At 36.2% G+C, this 20,597-nt stretch overlaps 4 protein-coding genes across 5 annotated transcripts; 1 reads left to right on the top strand and 3 right to left on the bottom strand.

Annotated features, from left to right (window-relative positions):
- Positions 1–321: 321 nt before the first annotated feature.
- Positions 322–1,207, bottom strand: LOC103318663 (uncharacterized). Its single transcript, XM_008220066.2, has one exon. The coding sequence runs from the start codon at positions 1,076–1,078 to the stop codon at positions 575–577; it is 504 nt and encodes a 167-aa protein (XP_008218288.2). The 5' UTR covers positions 1,079–1,207; the 3' UTR covers positions 322–574.
- Positions 1,208–2,377: 1,170 nt separating this feature from the next.
- FLK (RNA-binding KH domain-containing protein) lies at positions 2,378–7,353 on the bottom strand. Its single transcript, XM_008220065.3, has 7 exons — positions 7,130–7,353; positions 6,111–6,738; positions 4,300–4,552; positions 3,668–3,816; positions 3,292–3,573; positions 2,991–3,185; positions 2,378–2,726 (listed from the first exon to the last, which is right to left on the bottom strand). Exons 2-7 carry the CDS (start codon positions 6,726–6,728, stop codon positions 2,550–2,552), a joined length of 1,674 nt encoding a protein of 557 aa, XP_008218287.1. The 5' UTR covers positions 6,729–6,738; positions 7,130–7,353; the 3' UTR covers positions 2,378–2,549.
- A 2,588-nt stretch (positions 7,354–9,941) lies between these two features.
- Positions 9,942–11,828, bottom strand: DAN1 (Alba DNA/RNA-binding protein). Its single transcript, XM_008220064.3, has 5 exons — positions 11,549–11,828; positions 11,182–11,230; positions 10,579–10,641; positions 10,424–10,488; positions 9,942–10,315 (listed from the first exon to the last, which is right to left on the bottom strand). Exons 1-5 carry the CDS (start codon positions 11,678–11,680, stop codon positions 10,217–10,219), a joined length of 408 nt encoding a protein of 135 aa, XP_008218286.1. The 5' UTR covers positions 11,681–11,828; the 3' UTR covers positions 9,942–10,216.
- A 4,387-nt stretch (positions 11,829–16,215) lies between these two features.
- On the top strand, positions 16,216–20,125 carry WDL1 (WVD2-like 1). Of its 2 annotated transcripts, XM_008220063.3 has the most exons (7): positions 16,216–16,375; positions 17,875–18,394; positions 18,694–18,785; positions 18,896–18,989; positions 19,099–19,170; positions 19,324–19,434; positions 19,610–20,125. In XM_008220063.3, exons 2-7 carry the CDS (start codon positions 17,879–17,881, stop codon positions 19,904–19,906), a joined length of 1,182 nt encoding a protein of 393 aa, XP_008218285.2. In that variant the 5' UTR covers positions 16,216–16,375; positions 17,875–17,878; the 3' UTR covers positions 19,907–20,125. The 2 variants fall into 2 exon arrangements, with proteins under 2 accessions (XP_008218285.2, XP_088905803.1); XM_089049677.1 differs by lacking the exon at positions 16,216–16,375 and having other exon boundaries at positions 17,861–18,394.
- Positions 20,126–20,597: the final 472 nt, after the last annotated feature.

Below are 20,597 nucleotides of genomic sequence, written 5' to 3'. Positions count from 1 at the left end.
GTTTTATTTTACTGGATAATAAATAAGCAATAATGGCTGGTCCACTTAAAATGTTATATCCCTTGTGTGATTGCATGAAGAAATATCAGATGAGCCTCAAACAGACAGTGAAATCACACTGTTAGGAAGTCTCAACTTCAGTCAAATAATGCACTCACATTTTTTCTGAATCACATGATATGCATGTTAGAGACTACTCAAATGGGTAGTAAATTGATTGGATGGTCATGTTCTTCAATCCAACGTCCTCATCAGAAGTTCGTGACACTCAGTTTGCTCCAAAAGAGCAGATATATAATACCACATGGGGTCAAGAACCACTTGAAGAACAAACGATTTAGTATAATTGACTCAAGAAGAACATACAGGAGAATCCAATAACATCACAAAACCTGTATAGCATATGCTACCAGGGCAGAAATATGAGAGAGGGAGAGAGAGAGAGAGAGAGCAGTCAATGAACAGGCTGGGCTTGATTGGCTCATCCTGCAAAAGAACAGAGAGATCATTTACTGGCAATCACCACCATGCCATTATTCATCAAGACCTCGTATCATTGTAGACTTGCAGTCTTCTACTTCTTAAAGGAGATATTCCTTCTGCTTCCAATGCTAGATGTCTTTCTAATCTTAAACTTAGCGCGATTAACAAAATCCGTAAACATATCTTTTTCAGTATCATCTTGCTTTGTTTCATAAACATCACCTGCTCTGGAAGCAACCTTCTCGATGCCAACATTGGAGGACATAGCTTTAATCTTAAATTTTGTGCGATTAATGTACTCAGAGAATGCATCATTGTTGGCCATGCTCATCTCTGCCTTTGGCATTCGTGGCATTCCAGTCGGCGCAGGTTCAGCTCCAGACACATTGGTTTGTTTGATCTGAACACTGTTAGAATAGCCAGTATGATCATGGGTTGGCACTGGCAGTGAAGTGTTTGGGGCAGCAGAGGTAGGAGTTGGCTCTAGTTTGTGGTGTCCGTGACTGTGATGATTTGTTTGAAAATTTGGGCAGAGAGAACTGAAGATCTTCTCACACATACCCTTGGAGTTTGAGCCATCTTCACTATTTTCCATTGATATGTGTGAGAACTTTGGAAGGGAGCAAATGTTCTGGAAATATGAAAGTGATAGAATTAGAAGACAGTTAACTTGTGAGGGATGAGGAGGTCACTGTTTATAGTCTGCATAAATGGAAATGAAGGAGAACTTAAAACAATATAAAAAGAAATGGAGGGAGAAGTTTGGGTTAGATTCCTAAGGAAGAAGTTTCTAATTTTCTCTAAATGATGCGATGTTTGGAAAATATTCGCACGTTTTCAGCTCAGAATTTTCTTTGGTTTGAAAATTAAATCCTTACAAATACACCTAATACAGAGAGCACTAGAAATTCAAAGGGTTATGTTCTCTCCAGCTATTTTACATGACATGAAGCTTAATTCAAAGCGTAAAGCAATGAAAAGTTTAGGCAGAAGACAAACAGAATCAGGTTGAATAATAATCCACTGCTTTTAGAGTTACAAGTCTAAAAAAGAATCGTCATGGGGTTTCTGTCTGGTGGGAAACCACCAACCTCTCTCTATTTATCTACTAAATTATGTGATCATCAACACAAGGAAAATTGTGAAAGGAAAACAGACATTCCAACTTTATTTACTGCCTGGCCAATAAAGGAAAAAAGAAAACGTGATTTTACTTGAAAGCATTTCCTTAATAAAACAGATGCTTCCCAAGTTCCCTAATGCCAGAATTATAATGTCCTTGGGAAAATTCATAGTAGCAACACGGGATGCCTTTTTATAATTTTTCCCATGATCGATTCTTCTCATCTCTGTCAACCTAATGCATGGTGACCCATAGTTATAACTTTTCCCATGATCGATTCTCCTCATCTCTGCCAACCTCATGATCGATTCTTCTCATCTCTGTCAACCTAATGCATAGTGGCCCATAGTTTCCTATCACTTACTTTTTTTTGACCGGGGGGAGAGGATTCAAACTTATGACATCTTCGAACATTGAAATGAGAAATACCACAATACTAAAAATGAGTTTGTCATAATTTCCAATCGCTAAATATTCTCATCATTATTTCCTTTGATTTTTGTCAACCTACTTACTGTTGTCCATAAAGTAGCCGATTCCTTTAAGTTTTTCAAACTTCCCAACTGGAAAGACAGGAAACAAACTCAGAAACTAATCAACGAAGCCTAAAAGTGGATTAACAATAAAACTACCAAAGGACCCATGTAAAAAATATTTTTTAAATATTTTTTTAATGTCACATCACAACTCTGAAAACGTTTATCCGGTGTTGGTATGCATCGTATGCTACAAAATGCATCAGCAGGAAAAGGAAAATTATTAAGAACAAGATTAGCCTAACAAACACGATAAATCTGACATTTAACTAGTTCAAAAACGAAGTTTGAAAAGCGAAAGCACAGTATCGATACAACTGCCCTAAAGAAACTACTCTCTGATTGACCGAGTCACAACAATAAACGATTTTAGTCTCTCTTTGACAAAACCAAATTGAGGTTCCTATCTAGTACCCATAATGTGAGCCATAGACTGAGCCATAGCCACCAGTATGTCCTGCATGTCCTTGATTGGATGGGGGAGATGAATATACTGAACCATGAGCTGCATAGGAATTATAACCTTGATCCACAGAGCCAGCAGTTTGTGTCGGCTGCGGTGCTCCAGCATCTGCCATGAAATTCTACAAACAAAAACACAAAGCACTGTCAAGTCTCTGCACTATCAAACTGAACAAAAACTTTTAGGCTAGTATATATTATATCAACACTAACAATAGCAGAAGCTTTCCAACATAGCTAATGCACTAAATGATAATACAACAGAATACCCAACAAACCACCTTGAGTTTGTTTGCCCATAATCCTATTATTAACTCACAAAAATCTAATAAGCTAGAAAGCATGATTAAGATAAAAGAATCAAATGCCAGGACAAGGTGCATTGCCTGTATCAGTTGTTGAGCTGCTTGGACTTGGGAAGCACTTCCACTGATTTCAACAGTCATCTCTCCAGGAACACCCCTAGTTTCTTGTATTGTAACAGTTGCCCCACTAGCTCGTCGAATATAGCTTATACTTGCTCCAGCTGTGCCAATAACAGCATCAGCATATGACAGCGGAATTTGCATTTGCTGTGTGATCTGCAAAAACAAGAAAACCCATCATCATTCGCATATTTGGACTACTAGAAAGAACTAGTACTCATCAGTTTAATGTTTAATAAATTAAAAGAAACACAAGTATAACCTGTGTGACCATTGATGGTGCTGATTGAGCATTTGATGACTGGTGGACGCCCATTGGAGCTTCCCTTCCATAAGCTGATATACCATGATGAGGCTGTTTCTCAATGGGGGGGGGCATGTCAGCTGGTGGATAGTAATTGTCATGCTGCCGAGGAGGTGGCATGTACTGGGGAGTAGGAGGCCCAAATCCAGGACCCCCACCAGCATTGTGGGGAAGACCTTGGGGTGGACCCCATTGTTGATGAGGGGGCGCATGTTCCATTTGAGGATTTGCCATTTGCATCTGACACAAAATATTGATCATCACGTGTTTCATTCAAGACGAATGTTGAGAGTTGGTTTGAATTATTGCAATTGAGAGAAAAAGGCAGACGTACATGCATTTCAAATATTGGAATTATACTGCGGTCAACTAGAAACTTCCTAAGATGAGATGCAATCAGTTCAATTGCTTTGTGCACACCAACTGCGTCACCCACTACTTCAACAACTCTGTCATCTTGAAGAGCAAAAATCGGCAGGTCTTCTGCAGTAAATCATTCAACAAAAGGTCAGGCAATCAAACCGAGGTAACTAAACATGCACAAAACAATATGTCCAGCCAAAGATAGGAATGCAAGACTAAAAGAAGGTAAACATTTTACCAAGAAGAAAACACTTCAACTTTCAATGTATGTAAACTATGTATCATACAATAGGTAGTATCCCATAAATACAACAATGATTGCTGCCACGCAAATGCTCAATAACTAATATTGGTACTCCAAAACTTAAATACAGCTACTAAATATCTAATCTCATATCCATAACCTCGTTTATTTGATTATACTGAAGAGACACAAAACCTTGCATGTTATAACATTGGAAACCATATCTAACAAGACACGCAATTATGTACTTTAATGATGACTCCTGCAGAACTCACAATAAGATGCTCTTTTATCTTTATGTCTACAAGCATTTTAGAAAACTGGAAAATATAAGAGATTCAAAATACAAGGAAGATGACCTGCTCCAAGAACTCTAACTATGCAGTTAGATGATTCTTGAATAGATTTAACAGTTCCTCCCTGTTTTCCAATCAAGCTTCCTGCCTGTGAAGCTGCCACCAGCAGCCTTGTGGAGACTTTGCCACCCATGCCCGGTGGAGCATGAGAAGAATCACCATCCAAACCATCAATAATCCGCTTGTGAACCCTCAAAAGGCCATCCATTGCAGGAGGAAAAGAAGAATCAGGCTCCTCCTTAGCAGAAACCATTACCTAATCAAAGCAATAAAAAGAACCATCAGCATAGAATAAACACTGGCCTTTGAAAACTGAACTTGGCAAAACAAGGACCACACAGCATTCAGCCACATCATAAACCAAAAGGTACACCGCAAACATATCTATTAAGCATCTTACAACCAAATATAAATTGACCATATCTATTTCATAATCTTAATAGACCACAGTATCATGGCCTACAAGAGATAAGTTTTTACGTGTTACTTATTCACCGATATTGACAATCGATCGTGGTTAGTTACACTGCTTATCTAGTTTCAACATATGTAGGACAGTTTATAAGCCACTTTAGATTTAACATTATTCTTCAGTATCACGTTATTGAGGATTATTGGTTTCTTTTATGGTGTAAACCATCTGCGGCAAGACATCAATCATCCAGGTTCTGAAGTTACCAGAGATAATGCGGAGCTTCATGGTACAATTGTTCGAATAGTGTATGTGTTTATTCAGATAAACTTTTCAGCACATTGTAATGCTCAATGCTGATCCCTGCAATCTGGACCTTTGGTTCTTCAAGTTTGGGATCTTATTGATGATTGAGTCGTTGCCTTAAAATTTGCACGAAAAAACCTGCACACATTCATTGTTGTTATTACAATAAATGGAACTGCATTCATATTTTGGGGATTCTTTTGATGTTGATTCTTTTATCTCTTCTTTTGGTTAAACATTTGTAGAAAAAGAATTCTAGAGTTCAATATTTAGGAGTGGCGACTCACATTTGTTATTAATTGCCTTCACTGTTTTCATAGTTCTTATGGATTTTCAGACTCTTCAAAATAATAGTGCTAGTTATTAATGAAAGCTTATAAAGTGAATTGTTTTCATTTGGGTGAAAGTTTCTTGCCTAAAAGATCTACACTTAGTACACATTTAACTATAAAAATATCACAACTGAGGGATATGATCAAATGCACTAGAACTTTTTGAGAAACATATATTATATTTCTAGTCACACCAATCAAGAATCTCCAACATCGGATGGAAAATTCTTTAAATGTGTTTGTTGACATAACATATGTGTTATGCCTCATACCTTTGTTGCACATTTTCTAAGACAGTTATTGTATATTTTTATTATCAACCAATAGCATTAGTCTAACATTTTTAACCTGTAACTTTTCTAAAGAAATGACAGTCAAAATCCAAAAACTTCATCTTTTTCTTTCCCCAGGTCGTTTGAACAATGGTACATCTGTTTATACACCTTATTTTGCTTATTCACCATAAGACTGTACACAAGTAGCTCTGTAATAGTCACTTAGAAGTCAATCATAGTATGATAAGCAATAAGAAATGTCAACAACAATCAAACATTTATTTCCCTCAAGGAAGCTTCCTTCACAGGAAACTTAGCACAGTAATTAAACCATAGGAACAATAAAGGCCTAAATATATTCCAATGTAAAAGCATAATATGCCAAGTGACCAAAAGCAGATACATATTATAATTCATTCAAGGTGGAGACAAGAAGTAACAAGTTATGCACTACTAAATCCCTGTTGAACATGTTCACTAGAAACTTACAGCTCTTTCAGTTGTTCCTGGAGGACCATCTAGAATTTTGATGCGAGCTCTCGTCTCCTCAACTATTTTCTTAATGAACTCCCCTTTGCGTCCAATTATACTGCCAACCTTCTGGGCAGGAACCAGCATCCGAAACACGCTCTCCCCAGGCCATCCAGGCCACTTTTTCTCGCCTCCACCAACCACAGCATCCTCATGATGCTCTTGGTTGTGTTCAGGCACTTGCAACTCCTCCTCTTGCACTTCTACTTCTTCCTGTGCCTGAAACTGGGCCAGTGCCTGTTCTTGTTCCTGCGCCTGCAACTGGGCCAGTGCCTGCTCTTGTTCCTGCGCCTGTAACTGGGCCAGTGCCTGTGCTTGTTCCTGCGCCTGTAACTGGGCTAGTACATGTTCTTGTTCCTGCGCCTGTAACTGTGCCAGTGCATGTTCTTGTTCCTGTGCTAGTGAAACAGCACGTTCTTGTTCCTGAGCCAATGCATCTGCATCTGCCTCCTCCTCTGCCAGTGCCTGGTCTTGTTCCTGTGGCTGTGCGTCCTCAGTCTCAGCCTCAATTTCAGTCACATTCTCAGGTACCTCCTCTCCAGCATGTTCACCAAAGAGTTTATCAACTTCAGCCATAAATAGTTTTCTGCATTATTAAACATAAATCACATAAATCAAGATATAAAAGAGAGAAAGAATCTTCAAGAAAAAAATATGAAACAACCTAAATAAAGAAGAAGCTGACAGCAAAAAGAGAATGGTGAAAAACACTAAAATCGAAAAACTCGTCACAGAACCATAGATTAGTGAAAGTATATCTCACAATATAATAGCCAGCACGTCATGATTAATGAAGAACAAGAACATTCTTCCAATAAAAATAACAGCCCTAGAATCCCAAAACAACATAATAATAAAAACCCCAATAACGAACAAACGTGAACGATTGATATACAGAAACAAATGAAGAAAATATGACACTAAAACCGTAGAAAATTGCAAAAAAGAAATACACACAAAAGTATAAGCATATTTACATGGGTAAGGAGGAGAAATGATAGTAGGAGCACGAAACCAAATAATCTGGAACTGAAGGGTCGAATTGTCGAAGGGGGAAAAGAAGAGCAGATTAGGGTTTCGAAGGGGTTTACAGGGAGAGAATGATTCAGACGAAAAAAAGAAACAGAGGTAGAGAGTGAATTATCTTGATTTGAGAAATTGAGAGAGAGCGTTGGGGGAAGGTAAGTAAGTAAAGGCCCAAGGGTCGTTGTCTGTAGTTCTTTTGTATACCCAACGAATTTGCTAAGTATACCCACCTCTTCTACTTATTTTCCCTTTCTTTATCATTAATCTCTCCGCACGCGCTTTCGGACATGCGATGGGCTTTTTTTTTTAGAATTAAAAATATAATGGGTAGTTATGTTCCATAAAAATAGAATCCATTATCTGATTTTTCTTTTAATTTTAATTTTTTAAATATAAAAACATGTGAATTTATCATATTATCCTCATTTAATTAATAATTTCAATTATTATTGTTTGCATTGACCAATGACATTTTCTGGTATTTTGAATGTTTTACTATACTCTATCTTTTACTCTATATATATAGATTAGTATATACTCAATCTTTTCATTAGTACCCCAAAAAAAAGGATATATTTTTTTACCCAAAAACCCAAAAAAAATAAAAGGATATATCATTACTCAATACCATACTCACCTCTTTTTCCTTCTTAGTATATTTTTTGTTGTTGAAAGAATTCTTAGTTCATATTATAAGCTTTAGATATATTGTTAACTAAAATTACACATTTAATCATAACTCTACCTTTATGAATGGTTTTTTCTTTTTATAATGGCGCTATTAGCCCCCATCAACAAATAGAACATTGGATATGGATTTGATGTGAAATACAAGATTTTCTCTTGATGAATAAAAAACCAGTTTGATTTTCTGTTTGTAACCTTTGGAACCTTTCAATGGTGACTTTTCAGATGCTTCCAATTATCAGCAAACACAAGGAAAAGGAGTACTAGTAATTGAAACTGAGTGTTCTTGCATCCTAATCTGAAGAAGTTATTTTAAAACATAATTGAAACTGAAATGCTAAAATATGCAAAAATCTGGAGAGTACGATGAAATGCAAAACAAGTCAAAGTTACAACAAGCAAGCACCGACTTGTTCTTGCAGAATCCGGCATGCAACAAATCAAATGATATGCTCACCACATAAAAGAAGAAATTACATGAAAACAAGAAAGTAAACCACATGATTAACATCACATGACAAACGCAGCTTCCATCATAAAACTCATTACATATAATGACAAGTGCAGAACTAATGGCAGCTGCATATCTAATGGATACTGCAGATCTAGTGGCAACTGCAGATCTGCTTGTTCTCAATCTCAATAAAGAAGCAACACATTAAAAGTAATGCATCTGAAATGTCATCCACTGCAATCACTAAAGAACACAGTGGAATTTTCCATAGATGACATGCAATCACAACATTCAAGCAAAATTATCCACCCAAGACTCGGACAATATAATACAAAGAGAGCTATTATTTTGTTCTCTAACCAGATCTACTATCCTTTTGGACACAACAAAACAGAGAACAATATCAAATTAGATCAAGCGGAAAAAAACATGGAAATTTGATGCAAAACAAACTCTCAATTTAAGAAGGTTGAGAATGGCCTTATGGCTAACAAAGATCAAGATTTAACCATACCTAAGGTGATCATCCGAAAACATTGTGGAACAGACGAATATATAATAGCGATAGAAGAAGGTGTTGATAAACCCTTGGGAACTGTCAATGGTGGCCAAGCAGTTTCCAAAGAGAAAATCTAGTCAATTCCTACTCAGAACCTCAAAATGCAAATTGCCTCTGAATTCTTCATATGAAAGAATGCATGATATAAAAAGATGGAAGGGGCTAAATTGCTAAATTATCTAGAATTTGCCCATTTAGATGTTTTTACATATTTGACCATAGAAAACGACATACGAAATTTATGAGTGCGTTTCTGGAAGACTCGCTGTGCCTTATCCGAGTAAATAACGTACCAAAATGTTTGTTTACACTTCAATCAAGAGAGTTCTGGGAGCAGGCAGCACCCGGTTTTAAGGCTGAACCAAATAGGTACAAGCCCTCCAGCAAATAAGTACAATGCTGAGTTTTGTCTAAACTCAGCACACATGTAATGTGCATGTGTGTTCTGCAGTTTTGCGTCATCAACATAAATGAATCAGTACAAACATTCAAAGTAATAACCGATATGCTTGACACAAACTATAAAAAGAAATAAACAATATAGAATATGAAGATCAAAGTGAATTTATAGCCTATTTATGCAAATATCAGAATGCAGGATATCATAAAAGGTCCGATACTTATTAGTCTGCAATTCAAGAAATCTTCTTAGACCTTGCCTGAGTACCTTACTCATCCATCATATCATAGTGATAGTAAACTACAATCTATGATGAGATCTTTCTACATCTTTGAAACTTAAGTAGAGGGAAAAACTGCTTTGGCATTTACTGAAAGCAATAGTAACTGTCAAAGCCATCATCAAATGCTTTGTAATTCTGTGAAAACTCAGACTGGGAAAACCAGATCATAAGAGCATGACTCTCATAAGCAAGAACCTACTGTTCATAATTCACATAGACGCTATAACCCAAATTTAAGATGTTTTTAATTATAAAAATATAAATTAAAAAATCCATCACAAATCAAGCAGGCAGATCTGAGAAGTAGAGTCAGTAAAATTTCTTCCCACTTTGTCATTCAGTCATCAAAATTACGTGCAGAAAGATGAAAACATTACAAATCTAGAAGGAAACATATGATAAAAGAGAAGATCTTTACAATTCTCTGCGAAAGGATGAAACTAGAGAGTAGCATACCACTGCAGCCTCTCTCTCTGCACTGCGATCTCATTTATGATCATTGTTTTCTTTACTCTCTTTAATATTCATACTAGCAACTTCAAAAAAAAATTTATCTACCTATTATCCTACTTATCTCTATTGAGGCAGAGCGTAAAAAACAATGTGAATGTTAAACTACAACAATGAACTGTTGGAAGGGCTCTACTGTTTGTTGTCATTTCTTTGCCTCAGCAACTGCCTCTGGAGCAAGTATAGCAGCATTCATTTTCATTATAGCGTCAAATTTTTCAGACTTCCCCAGCACAATCTCAATCTAGAAGTTAAAAACAGAAAAAAAGAAAAAGAAAGATATCAGAGCCAAATGGAAAGGTCATAAGATATGATTAAACCAACTTAAAAGCCCTCAACTAAAGAAACCCACCTTAGCCTTCTGCACGAGACGACCCTTGTTCTCGTCTTTCATTCCAACAGTAGATGTGGACACCTCTGTTCAATCCCACAAACAAAGATAACCAAATCAGCTACCTCCATAATTTTTTTGCATGCTTTTTGGCATTAAGAGGACAAATTTCTTACTCTTCTCAATAGCCAGTCCATTGTTTTTCAGAATCTCGGCAATAGTGACAACTGTAGTGATTGCTGTAATAACAAAAGCGCAGGAAATTAGCAGGAATGTAGGAACAACAAAGAAGGAAAGTGCCGGCATTCAATGTTCATCATAAAAAGATAACAGTGGAAATCTACAGTAACTGAAAAAACTCTTAAATCTTCTCCAACATTGTGATACCATTTTCCAGTACTTCAGTGGACAGTTGAAAAATTGAAGCCTAGTCATTTAGAAAATATTTAGAGCTTCCGAACGCTGTTAGTTTTTCAATTGAAAGCAATTAGGGAGTTGTTCATCAAATCGCAACATGTGACAGACTAGTTTCTATTGATTGAGAAATTAAAACTAGCAAGAGGAAAAATTATGCGACCATGTGAAACCAGAAGTGCATGACTACATTACCATAAGGCCACATACAAACTGATATTGCAGTTGCTACGGAATCATGAAATCCCAAAATTTCTGTTATACTCATTTCTGTTGAGTTATCAAATATGTTGAATTTATAGCATGCTGAATTATAAAAACATGTTAAAAAAATTATACTGAGAAACTATTCCGAAAAGATTTACCCATTCCCAAGGCAGATAGCTCAACCTCATTGTGCTGCTCTATATACCTCTGCATCAAAGAAAAAACAATGCAAACAAGAAATATACATCTTACCAGAATGATTTAAGAAAAACCACATGCATATTCTTTTCATCTTCCTTACTTTTCTTTCAAAGAACCGATGAATTCCGTGGTTTCATGATTCTGATTTTGATTCTTAAGTAAATTTTTGTAATGTATTTCAGTTTCGTATATCCCTAGAATTAGCTTAATGAATTAATTAATTATTTTACTAAATTTCATTTTCCTTTTCCTTTTCCTTTTCCTTTTCTTTCCTTCATTTGTCAAATAAATAAATAAATAAATTATTTTACTATAGAAACATACCTTTGCAAGATTGACGTAAAAGAAGAGTGGTTTCTTGGTATTGGAAACCTGAATTCTGTTCTTCTTCGCTGCGTCAATATTGGCTTGTTCCTGTGGCGATACTGCAACTCTCTGCATTTGAACTGTCGCCATTTGCGTTGCTCAATCTCTTGCTTTCTCGTCACTTCTCTCTCTCTCTCTCTCTCTTCTTTCTTTCTTTCTTTCCCTTGCTCTCGAGAAGGGGAAAATTCATGAATTTGATCGGCAAGGTTAGCGGAGTTCCGTTACGGGTGGAGGTTTATAATGGCGCGGGAGTATTGGTGGAGGACCCAATCGGGAGAGAACGCGTGGTGGTCTGCAATTGGTGAGCGGACGGAGTCAGTCTATTTGGCAGTTAGGATCCCAATGAATGGAGGCCATTATTTTGTAGTATGTGGTGGGCCTGAGTTTAGTCCAATGGGCTTCTTGACTGTGGGCCTGTGATCTACAAGCTGATCATGCTTGGCCCAAAACAAAGATTTACAATTTTTGTGAAATGAAAAAAAATATAACCGACAGTGTTGGAGATCCATGGAATGCTGTGGTCCAGGACGCAATCTCTTGTATGATCCAACGAAGAGAAGTTGTTCGAGAATTTGCTTCGTTTATGTGGGACATATTTAATATTCTTTTTATTTTAAGAATTACTTACACGTGCACAAATAGTTGGGTGGGATGCTGGCATTGCTACATAGCTCAAGAAAATGATTTAATTAAGGTTGGTAAATATTCCTGTCACAGGGAAAGGTTGGTTAAATAATTAATACGTAAAATGAGACCAAAGTGACAACAATTTATAGTGAATAGTCATTTTCGATGCAAAATTCGTGGAGAAGTGGGGCTGCCACCAATTGTACACAATCTTTTTTTGATAACAATTGAACACAATAAACAATTGAACACAATAATAATGCCAAGGGAGATGACTATTTTCATTGACTCTGTATATAATGTATCCAAATTTGTTTAACGTTTTTTCAATTTTGTTTTTATTTATTTGAAATGATTTTAATTTTTAATTTTCCAGAATTATTTTGACGAATTCGTAATCTAATACCTGAAATATCATGGATACTCCTTTGTTTTTGGGTCAAAGATTCATAACCTCCTTGCATCTTGATTCATAACTTTTTATTTTGAAGTAAGTAAACATGCCCTTCTTACGTGCATGATGAAGGGTACTTACTTAGGGAGTGCAATTATATATGGTCCCCTTCCCCTGCCCCTACCCTACCTATGTGAAAGTGAATGTGAAAGTGAAAGTGAAAGTGAAAGTGAAGAAAAACTTGCCCCAGTAAAGAACAGTACAAATCCTATCCATGAAGTCTCTCTCTGCTTCGTACACAGATTGTCAAGAGACCGACAATGTTGACAAATCCTTGCTTCATTTAATTTAAATTACTGCAATCTTTTAAAATAAAAGATTTAAAGAAGAAGAAGAAGAAGACGACGAGGAGTTAATTAATTATGATTGTCCCATTGATTTGGGGATTAAGATTGACAAAGCAGCATGGGGCATGTGCAAGATGTTGGATTTCATTTGATTAATTTCTGTAATTTGGATGTTATGAATGCACCGACAATAATATTCAAATAGGAATGTTGATCTTTTTTCATATGTTCGTTCATCATTTGCATATGTCCCTTGTGCCATGATTGTGTTCCCATCTACTTGGAGTGACTCCTTCAATCTGACCCAACCCAACAATGAAAACGTCAATGCGTTTGGTTAACCTCATCTGTCTAGTTAACTTATCGGTAGCTAATGAAGGCTCCATAATTATAGGCAATGGTGTTTTGACAAATTAGAATAATATCCATCAAACCAGTTCTTCTGAAAGTCAATCTTCCCTCCCATTACTTGTTTTGTTTCCAGTATCAACCGAAGAAAGTGAATTAATTGAAGCAAGCAGGAAAGTCAAAGTAATTATGGGGCATGAAATGAATAGTGAAATGAACTTTACACTAAAGTGATCCAAGGAAAGTTGACATGAATCAGCAGCTGGTTCCCACTGAATTAAAAAGCTTCGAGCTACTCGAGCTACCCTACCCAGAAAAGCAGATGAAATCAGCTGCGTACGTATTCTTCCATTCTTTAATATGCTAGTTTAATTAGCAATTATAGCATAATTTATCAGTTGTTGTCTTAATCTGACCAACTAATTAAAGATGTCGGTTGAAATTCTATTCATAATCAACAGCAAAATAAGTAAGTATGAGAATGAGACCCACTTTTATTTCAATATTCCATTCCATGAACTATTGTTGGTACGTATATGAAGGAGAGTAGCTAATTAATATACATAGACCCAGAGGTCCTCCACTTCCCCACCCCACCCCACCCCCGTCTATAGACTATATGTATATATCTTCTGGTGTGAGAAAGTAAAAAGAAAGCAGATGGCTGCAGAAAAATTTCAAAGGAAACAGACAAGCAATTGAGCTTTTTTGACTTTATCGAGCCCAGCCTTTGAATATTCAAAAGATTGAACGTCATGAAAAGAGAGCTCAACAGTACATCAACTTCATATTTAAATATATAAATAAACGGTGCCAAGCTGCTAATTTAGAAAGAAGAGGTAAGTTGTTGCTGTCAATCTTGTACCTGCGAAGCATGCACAAATGCCCCTTTCATCCTACCATAAGTTCATAACCATACCTTGCCTTGCTATTCACTCTTTCATTTCAATAAACCCTACAAAATTATTCCCCGGGCTAAGCTAGGGTTATATATGTAATTTGCTTGTGTTTCCCACGGCAGCCCAAAGCAAACAGATTAGAAAGCCTTCCGAGGGGTAAGATAAGACTATTAGGCTTGAATAATAGGTTTGACCATATATAATTTTAACTAACCTTAATCAAATTCTTAACTGTAAATCCGTAAGACCTAATCTATATGTAGGCTGACTATGACCTCAGAATCCTCGGACCACCTTGACTAAACATACCCTACTACTAGTACTTCAAATTCAAATGGAAAGGGCGGTTGAGGAACAAACACAAAATTTAAAAGTGGCAATGCAACAACTCATTATTAGTGTGGGGAAATATGATGACAATGGAGAGAGAAAGAAACATACACACAGAGAGCACAAATTGAATTTAAACATATATCCAAAAAGCAACTCCATCTTTCTTTGCTTAAAGTGAAATGCTAGCACAAGGCTTCTGCATGACGGTACCAACAAACCAGTTGCTTGCTAGTTGAAACTGAAGTTCACAACTTTTCATACAACTATATAATAATTTTCACAAATTTTGAAAACAATGAGAGAGAGAGAGAGAGAGAGAGAGAGTCAGTAATAATAATAATAATAATAATAATGTTTGTAATTTTAGTACAGATCATCAGATAGTACAGAAGGCCATCGAACACCTCCCAGTTTTCAGAAAATTCATGTGAAATACATAACGCTTGCAGTTAATATTTCACGGGGTTTTTGTACGTAGCTTCTGTTTTCTATATTTACTCATTTACTCTTTTCGCAAATAAAGAATCATGCAGTACTGAGGAATTCAACTTTGTGTTCGGACATTCAACTCATTTAAGTGACAGACCACCTAGCCAAGATTTATTGGCAGAGGCCAGGGAGAGAGGGGTAGGTCCAAAATATTAAACTCCATCAAACTTTATAGGTGAAATATTAACTCAAGTATTACTAATAGCTAGGGAGAAACATATATAATGTACGTACGTAAGGCTAATGTTAAGGGCAAATACTTTGAGTTTTAAGAAGTTCGGTGTTATTGTCTTTTCTTTCTATTTCTCATCACGTTATTAAATGTCATTGTTCTTCCTTCTTATTTCTCTGTTCATATCACCAATCACTTGATGAGAGAAATAGTATTTTTAAAAAAGGGTTGGTGACATCGAGATAGAGAAATACTTTCTTTTTTACTTTCGAAGAATCTCCGCAAATTGGCTCATGAAAAACAAGATGTGGCCACTCTCAGCAAACAAGCAAGGACCTTACAAAATTTAGTAAACAACAATTACGAAAATACAAACTAAAATGACTAAAATAACTAGAAAATTGTTTCAACAAAGATTCCACGTTGCACCGTATATAACGTTGAATGTTCAACGTTTGGGCTCCTCTGCCGCAGACATTACGGCCTCCACGTTCCCCTCCGTTGTTATTTGTGCCCCACAACGCCCATTATAGATTTATTTCTATTACCATAAATAAACATATTATAATTATTTTATTTTCGATATGAAAGTATTCTGATGCCCTTTATTAAATTGAAGTAGGCATGCTCAAATAATTAACACATCTACCTGCCCATAAATTTCTCACCTTATTTGGGGAATTTCCTCTTTGAGCATTTGTTATTTTGATTCTCCAACACCAAAGCAAGTTGGGGATGGATGACTTTGAATACCCAACAGAAGTTTCCGTTTTTTTCAACACTAAAAATAGAGCATCCCATTAAATTTACACGTCACACCTACCCAACACCACGTAGGGTGCTGAAGCGCTCATGTTTGTTCCTACAGTACAGATTTTTCAAACCCCGTTAAAGAAAAAAAAAAGAGAAAAAAAGAAAAACCGAGCCCGAAAGCACATTCCCATAAAAAACGCTTTAACGGCGTTTGGAAATTGGAACTAGAAGGAAAAAGACCGGTCTATATATAGCCAAACAGCGCAGCACATAAAACCAAAAACAAAACAATAATAGTATGAGAATTGAGGAGACCCTTCTCTCAGCAGCTTGAGAGAAAAGGAGAAGAACACACAAGAAAATATACATTTTTTAGAAACAGAGGGAGGGGTTGGAGATCTTGTCAGATCGGGACCAGAAACTGTAAGAGAAATCTCTCACATTCTTAGTTTTGCCATTGATGTGTTTGTTTAAGGGGGTTTCTGCAATGTGTCTTGATATCTATTGTTTTGGCTTTCAATTTGATCTTTTTGCTGCAAAGCTTTGAGCTTCAGGCTCTCTCTTTCTCTTTTACTTCTTATTTCTCTGTTTTCCTTTAATGGGTATTTCTCTGTTTTGTCATTGTTGGCTGCAAAACGGAGTTTTTAATTTTTGGAGTATTTTTATTTATTTTGGCTCTTCTTTTTCTGGGGGCTCAAACTGTTGACTTGTTTTTCGTATTTGTTCTGGTGATGTGAAGGTGAATATTAGCTCAGAAATGAAAAAAAGAAAAAAAAGAAAAAAAGAGCCCTTTCTTTTTGTCAATGCTTTTGTGCTTGTAGTTTATGGGGTTTGCTCGTATTTGTTTTGTCAGTCAAGTTTATAATTGCCATCTTGATTTTTTTCCTTCAAATTGAAGCCGCCCTCCACCCCTCAAGATTCATTGAAGAATATTAACTACAGCTCTTATCCTATGTCTATGAGTTGGGAAGGCCTTCTGTTAGTTTAGCTTTTATAATTGTTACTTTAACCTTATTAATGGTTTTTTGTGCTTCTCGTTGTGTTGGGCTTAATTCATTTTAGATATCTTGTTCATTTGTTTTCCTAATTTATTATGTCTTAATCAACGTGATTATTCTTGTAGATGGATGAATTTTCCCTTTTCTGAACCATTTTTACCTTCTCTATGGAATTTCCTTGGGAGCTTCTGGATGATTATGTAACTCGTCGTCTGTGTTGTACTTCGAAAATCACATAATTTTATGTAAAACATAAATGCTTGAATATTTTAGATTATCAGTCCACCCTGCTAGAATGGAAAATCCTAATTTAAAGAGGAAAAACTTGGAGTTCTCTCTCTCTCTCTCTCTCTCTCTCTCCAGATTTATGTCGTTTGCTTAACTTCTTCTCGAGTACATCATTTCCATTTAGGCTATCCTCCATTTACTTTATATTTGTGGTGGCTTGTCTTTTTCAGGTCCATCAGAGGATTATATTTGTGGATCTATTTTTATGTTGTTTAAAACCTCTTTTACTCTTTCTTCTTTTTTGGGTTCATGTGTTTCTTTATAAACTTTTAGAGTTACAGATTTGCAATTTTATGTTTGATGCAGTGTGCTGAACACGGAAAAGTTTCAATGCTTTTTGTTTTTATTTTTTATTTTTAAAAACTCTGTCATCGGATGTAATTGGCATCGTGACATGGATAGCAAGATGTCTCTAAAATGTCTTAGTTTAATTTGACATGTTTTTTCCAGAGATAAAGCTCCATATGTTTTTCAGTCAATGTGACGAACACATTGCAGATAAAATAATTTACTTGTACATAAGTAATGCTTTGTCATTTTATCTTAGCTTATCAAAAGAGCCTATTTGGTTTTCGTCAGTGATAATGTAATTTTCCTCTAGTCTCGTGATGCTCAGCCTGTAGTTTTCTCATGCAGCGTCATGGGGAGGGAAGTTACTGGTGTAAAGGTGGAGAAGGTGGAGAAGGTGGAGAAGGTGGAGAAGAAGATTAACGGTGTTGTAGTGTCTGCAAATGGTTTTTCTCATGGTAAAGTTCATGTTGCTCCCAAAATTTCAGAGAAAAGCATTGAATCAAAGGACTACAAGGTGAAGGACCGTATCGAAGAAAACAAAGTTGTTGGGGAATCTGTTGAGAATCAAGATGTGCTGGCTGTTAAGAGCACAAATCTTGATGATGACTTGACTGAAGGCAAAAATGAGAAACTCGGAACTCAGAAGTCGAGTGACAATAAAAATTCAGGCTCGTCTGCTTTAAAATCCATCACTTTGGGAAATGGGCATTCAAATAAGGCTGTTGGGGCTGAAACCGCCACTTCTGAAAATTCCAGCAATACAGAGTCTGCTGATGCTACTAAGAGTTCACAGTCTCCTACAGCTACTAAGAGTTCTCGGTCTCCTACAGCTACTAAGAGTCCAGAGTCTCCTAAGAGTTCACAGGTAAAATTTATAGGCAGATGTTTTTTGGTTCTCTGTTTTGTTTGGCTTTCTCTGGTAGTTTCCAACTCAATATCTATGGATAAGACTCAAATCTAATGATTTGCCCTCAATTCAAACTCATTGCTATTTGGCTAGGGCAAAAAGAATTCCAACAGAAAAATTAAACAAAACCCATTATGTTTTGGGATGAAGTGAATGAAACTGAGAAGAATCATGGACTTTTGCTTGTAAAGACTATTGCAATGTTATTGTAGATGTGGGATGGCTCTGATTTCCAAAAATTGTCCATTTCGTTTCAGCCAACTTCACCTCAGTCATCATCACGAAAGGGCTCGCAACCTGATAATAAGAAGCATGCTGACGAAGAAGATAATTCGTCTGTTACTTCCTCGTATCCTTGGTTGACGTTTGAAATTTGGTTTTTTGTTTTGTTTTGTTTTTTTGTTTATGCATATATTGGAAATTGTTTATCCCACTTGGGTTATCCTTAGCCAAGAACAGAACCGCTGCATCTGTGAGAACACCTAAATTCAAGGTTACGGTTGGACAAGCTCCCTCGTTTAGATGCTATGAACGTGCAGAGAAAAGGAAGGAGGTACTGTCATAATAAAATAAGTGACTGTGATGTGTATCCTGAAGAATACTTTTAATCAACACAATCGTATTGCATTTAACTTGTGATTTACATGATTCCCTTCATCTAGTTCTACTCGAAGTTAGAGGAAAAGCACCAAGCTCTGGAGTCAGAGAGAAGCCAGTGGGAAGCCAGGGCCAAGGTACATCACTTCTTGTAGTATCTATCATTTTCTTGTGCAATGTGCACTGGTGTCATATGGATCTCTGTTTTCTTTTGGGTGTTAATTGTTCCGCATATGATGAGATCTGTTTGAAAAGTCATAGTTTGCATTTTCTTCCCATGACACTTTCAGGAAGAGCAAGAAGCAGCCATCAAGGCGCTGAGGAAGAGCATGGTGTTCAAAGCAAATCCAGTACCTAATTTCTATTATCAGGCGCCTCCTCCTAAGACTGAACCCAAGAAGGTAGCTAATTTAAGTATTCTTAATTGTGCTTGACTCCTTTTAAGCTCTAAATGTTTTTAAATTGGCCAAAAAGAGAAGAAGAAAAAAAACTCATGATGCACAAAGTAAAAAACAGAGACTTGGAACTTGATTTAATGCAATTAATCTGTATTTTTTGTTCTTGTATATGATCCAGCTTCCACTTACTCGGCCCAAGTCACCAAAACTAAACAGTCTAAGCCGGAGAAAGAGCTGTGGTGATGCACTCAGCTCGTCTGCGGAGGAAAAAAGAAGAGTTTGTTCTCGGGAACAACGTCACAGCCTCGGTAGTCAGAAAGAAGAAAGCACTGCATCCATGACTCCGAAAAATAAGGCTCAGTCCGGTAGACGAAACAGCATGGGCAGTTCCAAGGCCGAAGACCAATTGAAACAGGAAAGGGAACCAACGGAAACATCTCCTAAGATCACTGATGGACTTGAAAGCTTTTTCTAACTAAAAGTGGGAAAAAGGATCTTTGAATTTGGTGTTTAACATTTGGATGCACTCGAGAGAAATAGCTTGTTTTTCTTTTCTCCACAAATTGACTTGTTTACGTGGTTTGTGTTATGGTGAATTGTATATGTTTTGTAAGTTAAAACCGGTACTGGTACATATCATGTTTATATAAAAAAGAGTTTATCCATTCTAGTATGGATAAAATTTGTTGTTTTACTCTCCTTGAAGAGTTTATCCATTTTTAAATTAAGGTTTTTTAGGTTTTAGACATAAAAAAAAAATTCACTTTTGGAAAAAACCAAAGCTTTTTCAAAAAGACAAAAAAACCACTCAACTTTCAAATCAAAGACATGCAAATGTATTGGATTCCTTAGGAAATCTAAAAATAAATAAGGGCATTTTCGTCCATTTTTGCTTCTTTTAAAATTTTTCTCTCTCCTTTTGCTTTTTCCAAAATGTCCCTTTTAATTATTTATTTTGTTTGTCCCCCTTGAGATTCTTATATGATGAACCCGAAATATAGTCATGTTATTAAATTTCTTTTTCTTTTTCACCTTCTTGTTTTACCACTCTTCAACAATCAGACACAAAAATAACAAACAAAAATTAGCATGGCAGGAAACTAAAAACGTGATATATTAAAAATCGATGATAGTTATAAATTTTTTTAAAAAATGATATGAAGAAG

Source organism: Prunus mume, linkage group LG1 (genome assembly GCF_029339155.1).
Source record: "Prunus mume cultivar Tortuosa linkage group LG1, ASM2933915v1, whole genome shotgun sequence".
Lineage (NCBI taxonomy): Eukaryota > Viridiplantae > Streptophyta > Magnoliopsida > Rosales > Rosaceae > Prunus > Prunus mume.
The sequence above is the reverse complement of the archived record's forward strand: the minus strand, read 5'-3'. Positions and strand labels throughout refer to the sequence as shown.

Excerpts from the sequence above, each read along its gene's own strand:
- LOC103318663 (XM_008220066.2), bottom strand. The coding sequence starts at position 1,078 with ATGGAAAATAGTGAAGATGGCTCAAACTCCAAGGGTATGTGTGAGAAG.
- FLK (XM_008220065.3), bottom strand. The coding sequence starts at position 6,728 with ATGGCTGAAGTTGATAAACTCTTTGGTGAACATGCTGGAGAGGAGGTA. Across the intron at positions 3,817-4,299 it reads AGTTAGAGTTCTTGGAGCAG|AAGACCTGCCGATTTTTGCT; the intron begins GTCATCTTCCTT and ends GATTTACTGCAG. Across the intron at positions 3,574-3,667 it reads TTCCAATATTTGAAATGCAT|ATGCAAATGGCAAATCCTCA; the intron begins GTACGTCTGCCT and ends ATTTTGTGTCAG.
- DAN1 (XM_008220064.3), bottom strand. The coding sequence starts at position 11,680 with ATGGCGACAGTTCAAATGCAGAGAGTTGCAGTATCGCCACAGGAACAA. Across the intron at positions 11,231-11,548 it reads TTTACGTCAATCTTGCAAAG|AGGTATATAGAGCAGCACAA; the intron begins GTATGTTTCTAT and ends TCTTTGATGCAG. Across the intron at positions 10,642-11,181 it reads GCTATCTGCCTTGGGAATGG|CAATCACTACAGTTGTCACT; the intron begins GTAAATCTTTTC and ends TTGTTATTACAG.
- WDL1 (XM_008220063.3), top strand. The coding sequence starts at position 17,879 with ATGGGGAGGGAAGTTACTGGTGTAAAGGTGGAGAAGGTGGAGAAGGTG. Across the intron at positions 18,990-19,098 it reads GTGCAGAGAAAAGGAAGGAG|TTCTACTCGAAGTTAGAGGA; the intron begins GTACTGTCATAA and ends CCCTTCATCTAG. Across the intron at positions 19,171-19,323 it reads AGTGGGAAGCCAGGGCCAAG|GAAGAGCAAGAAGCAGCCAT; the intron begins GTACATCACTTC and ends TGACACTTTCAG.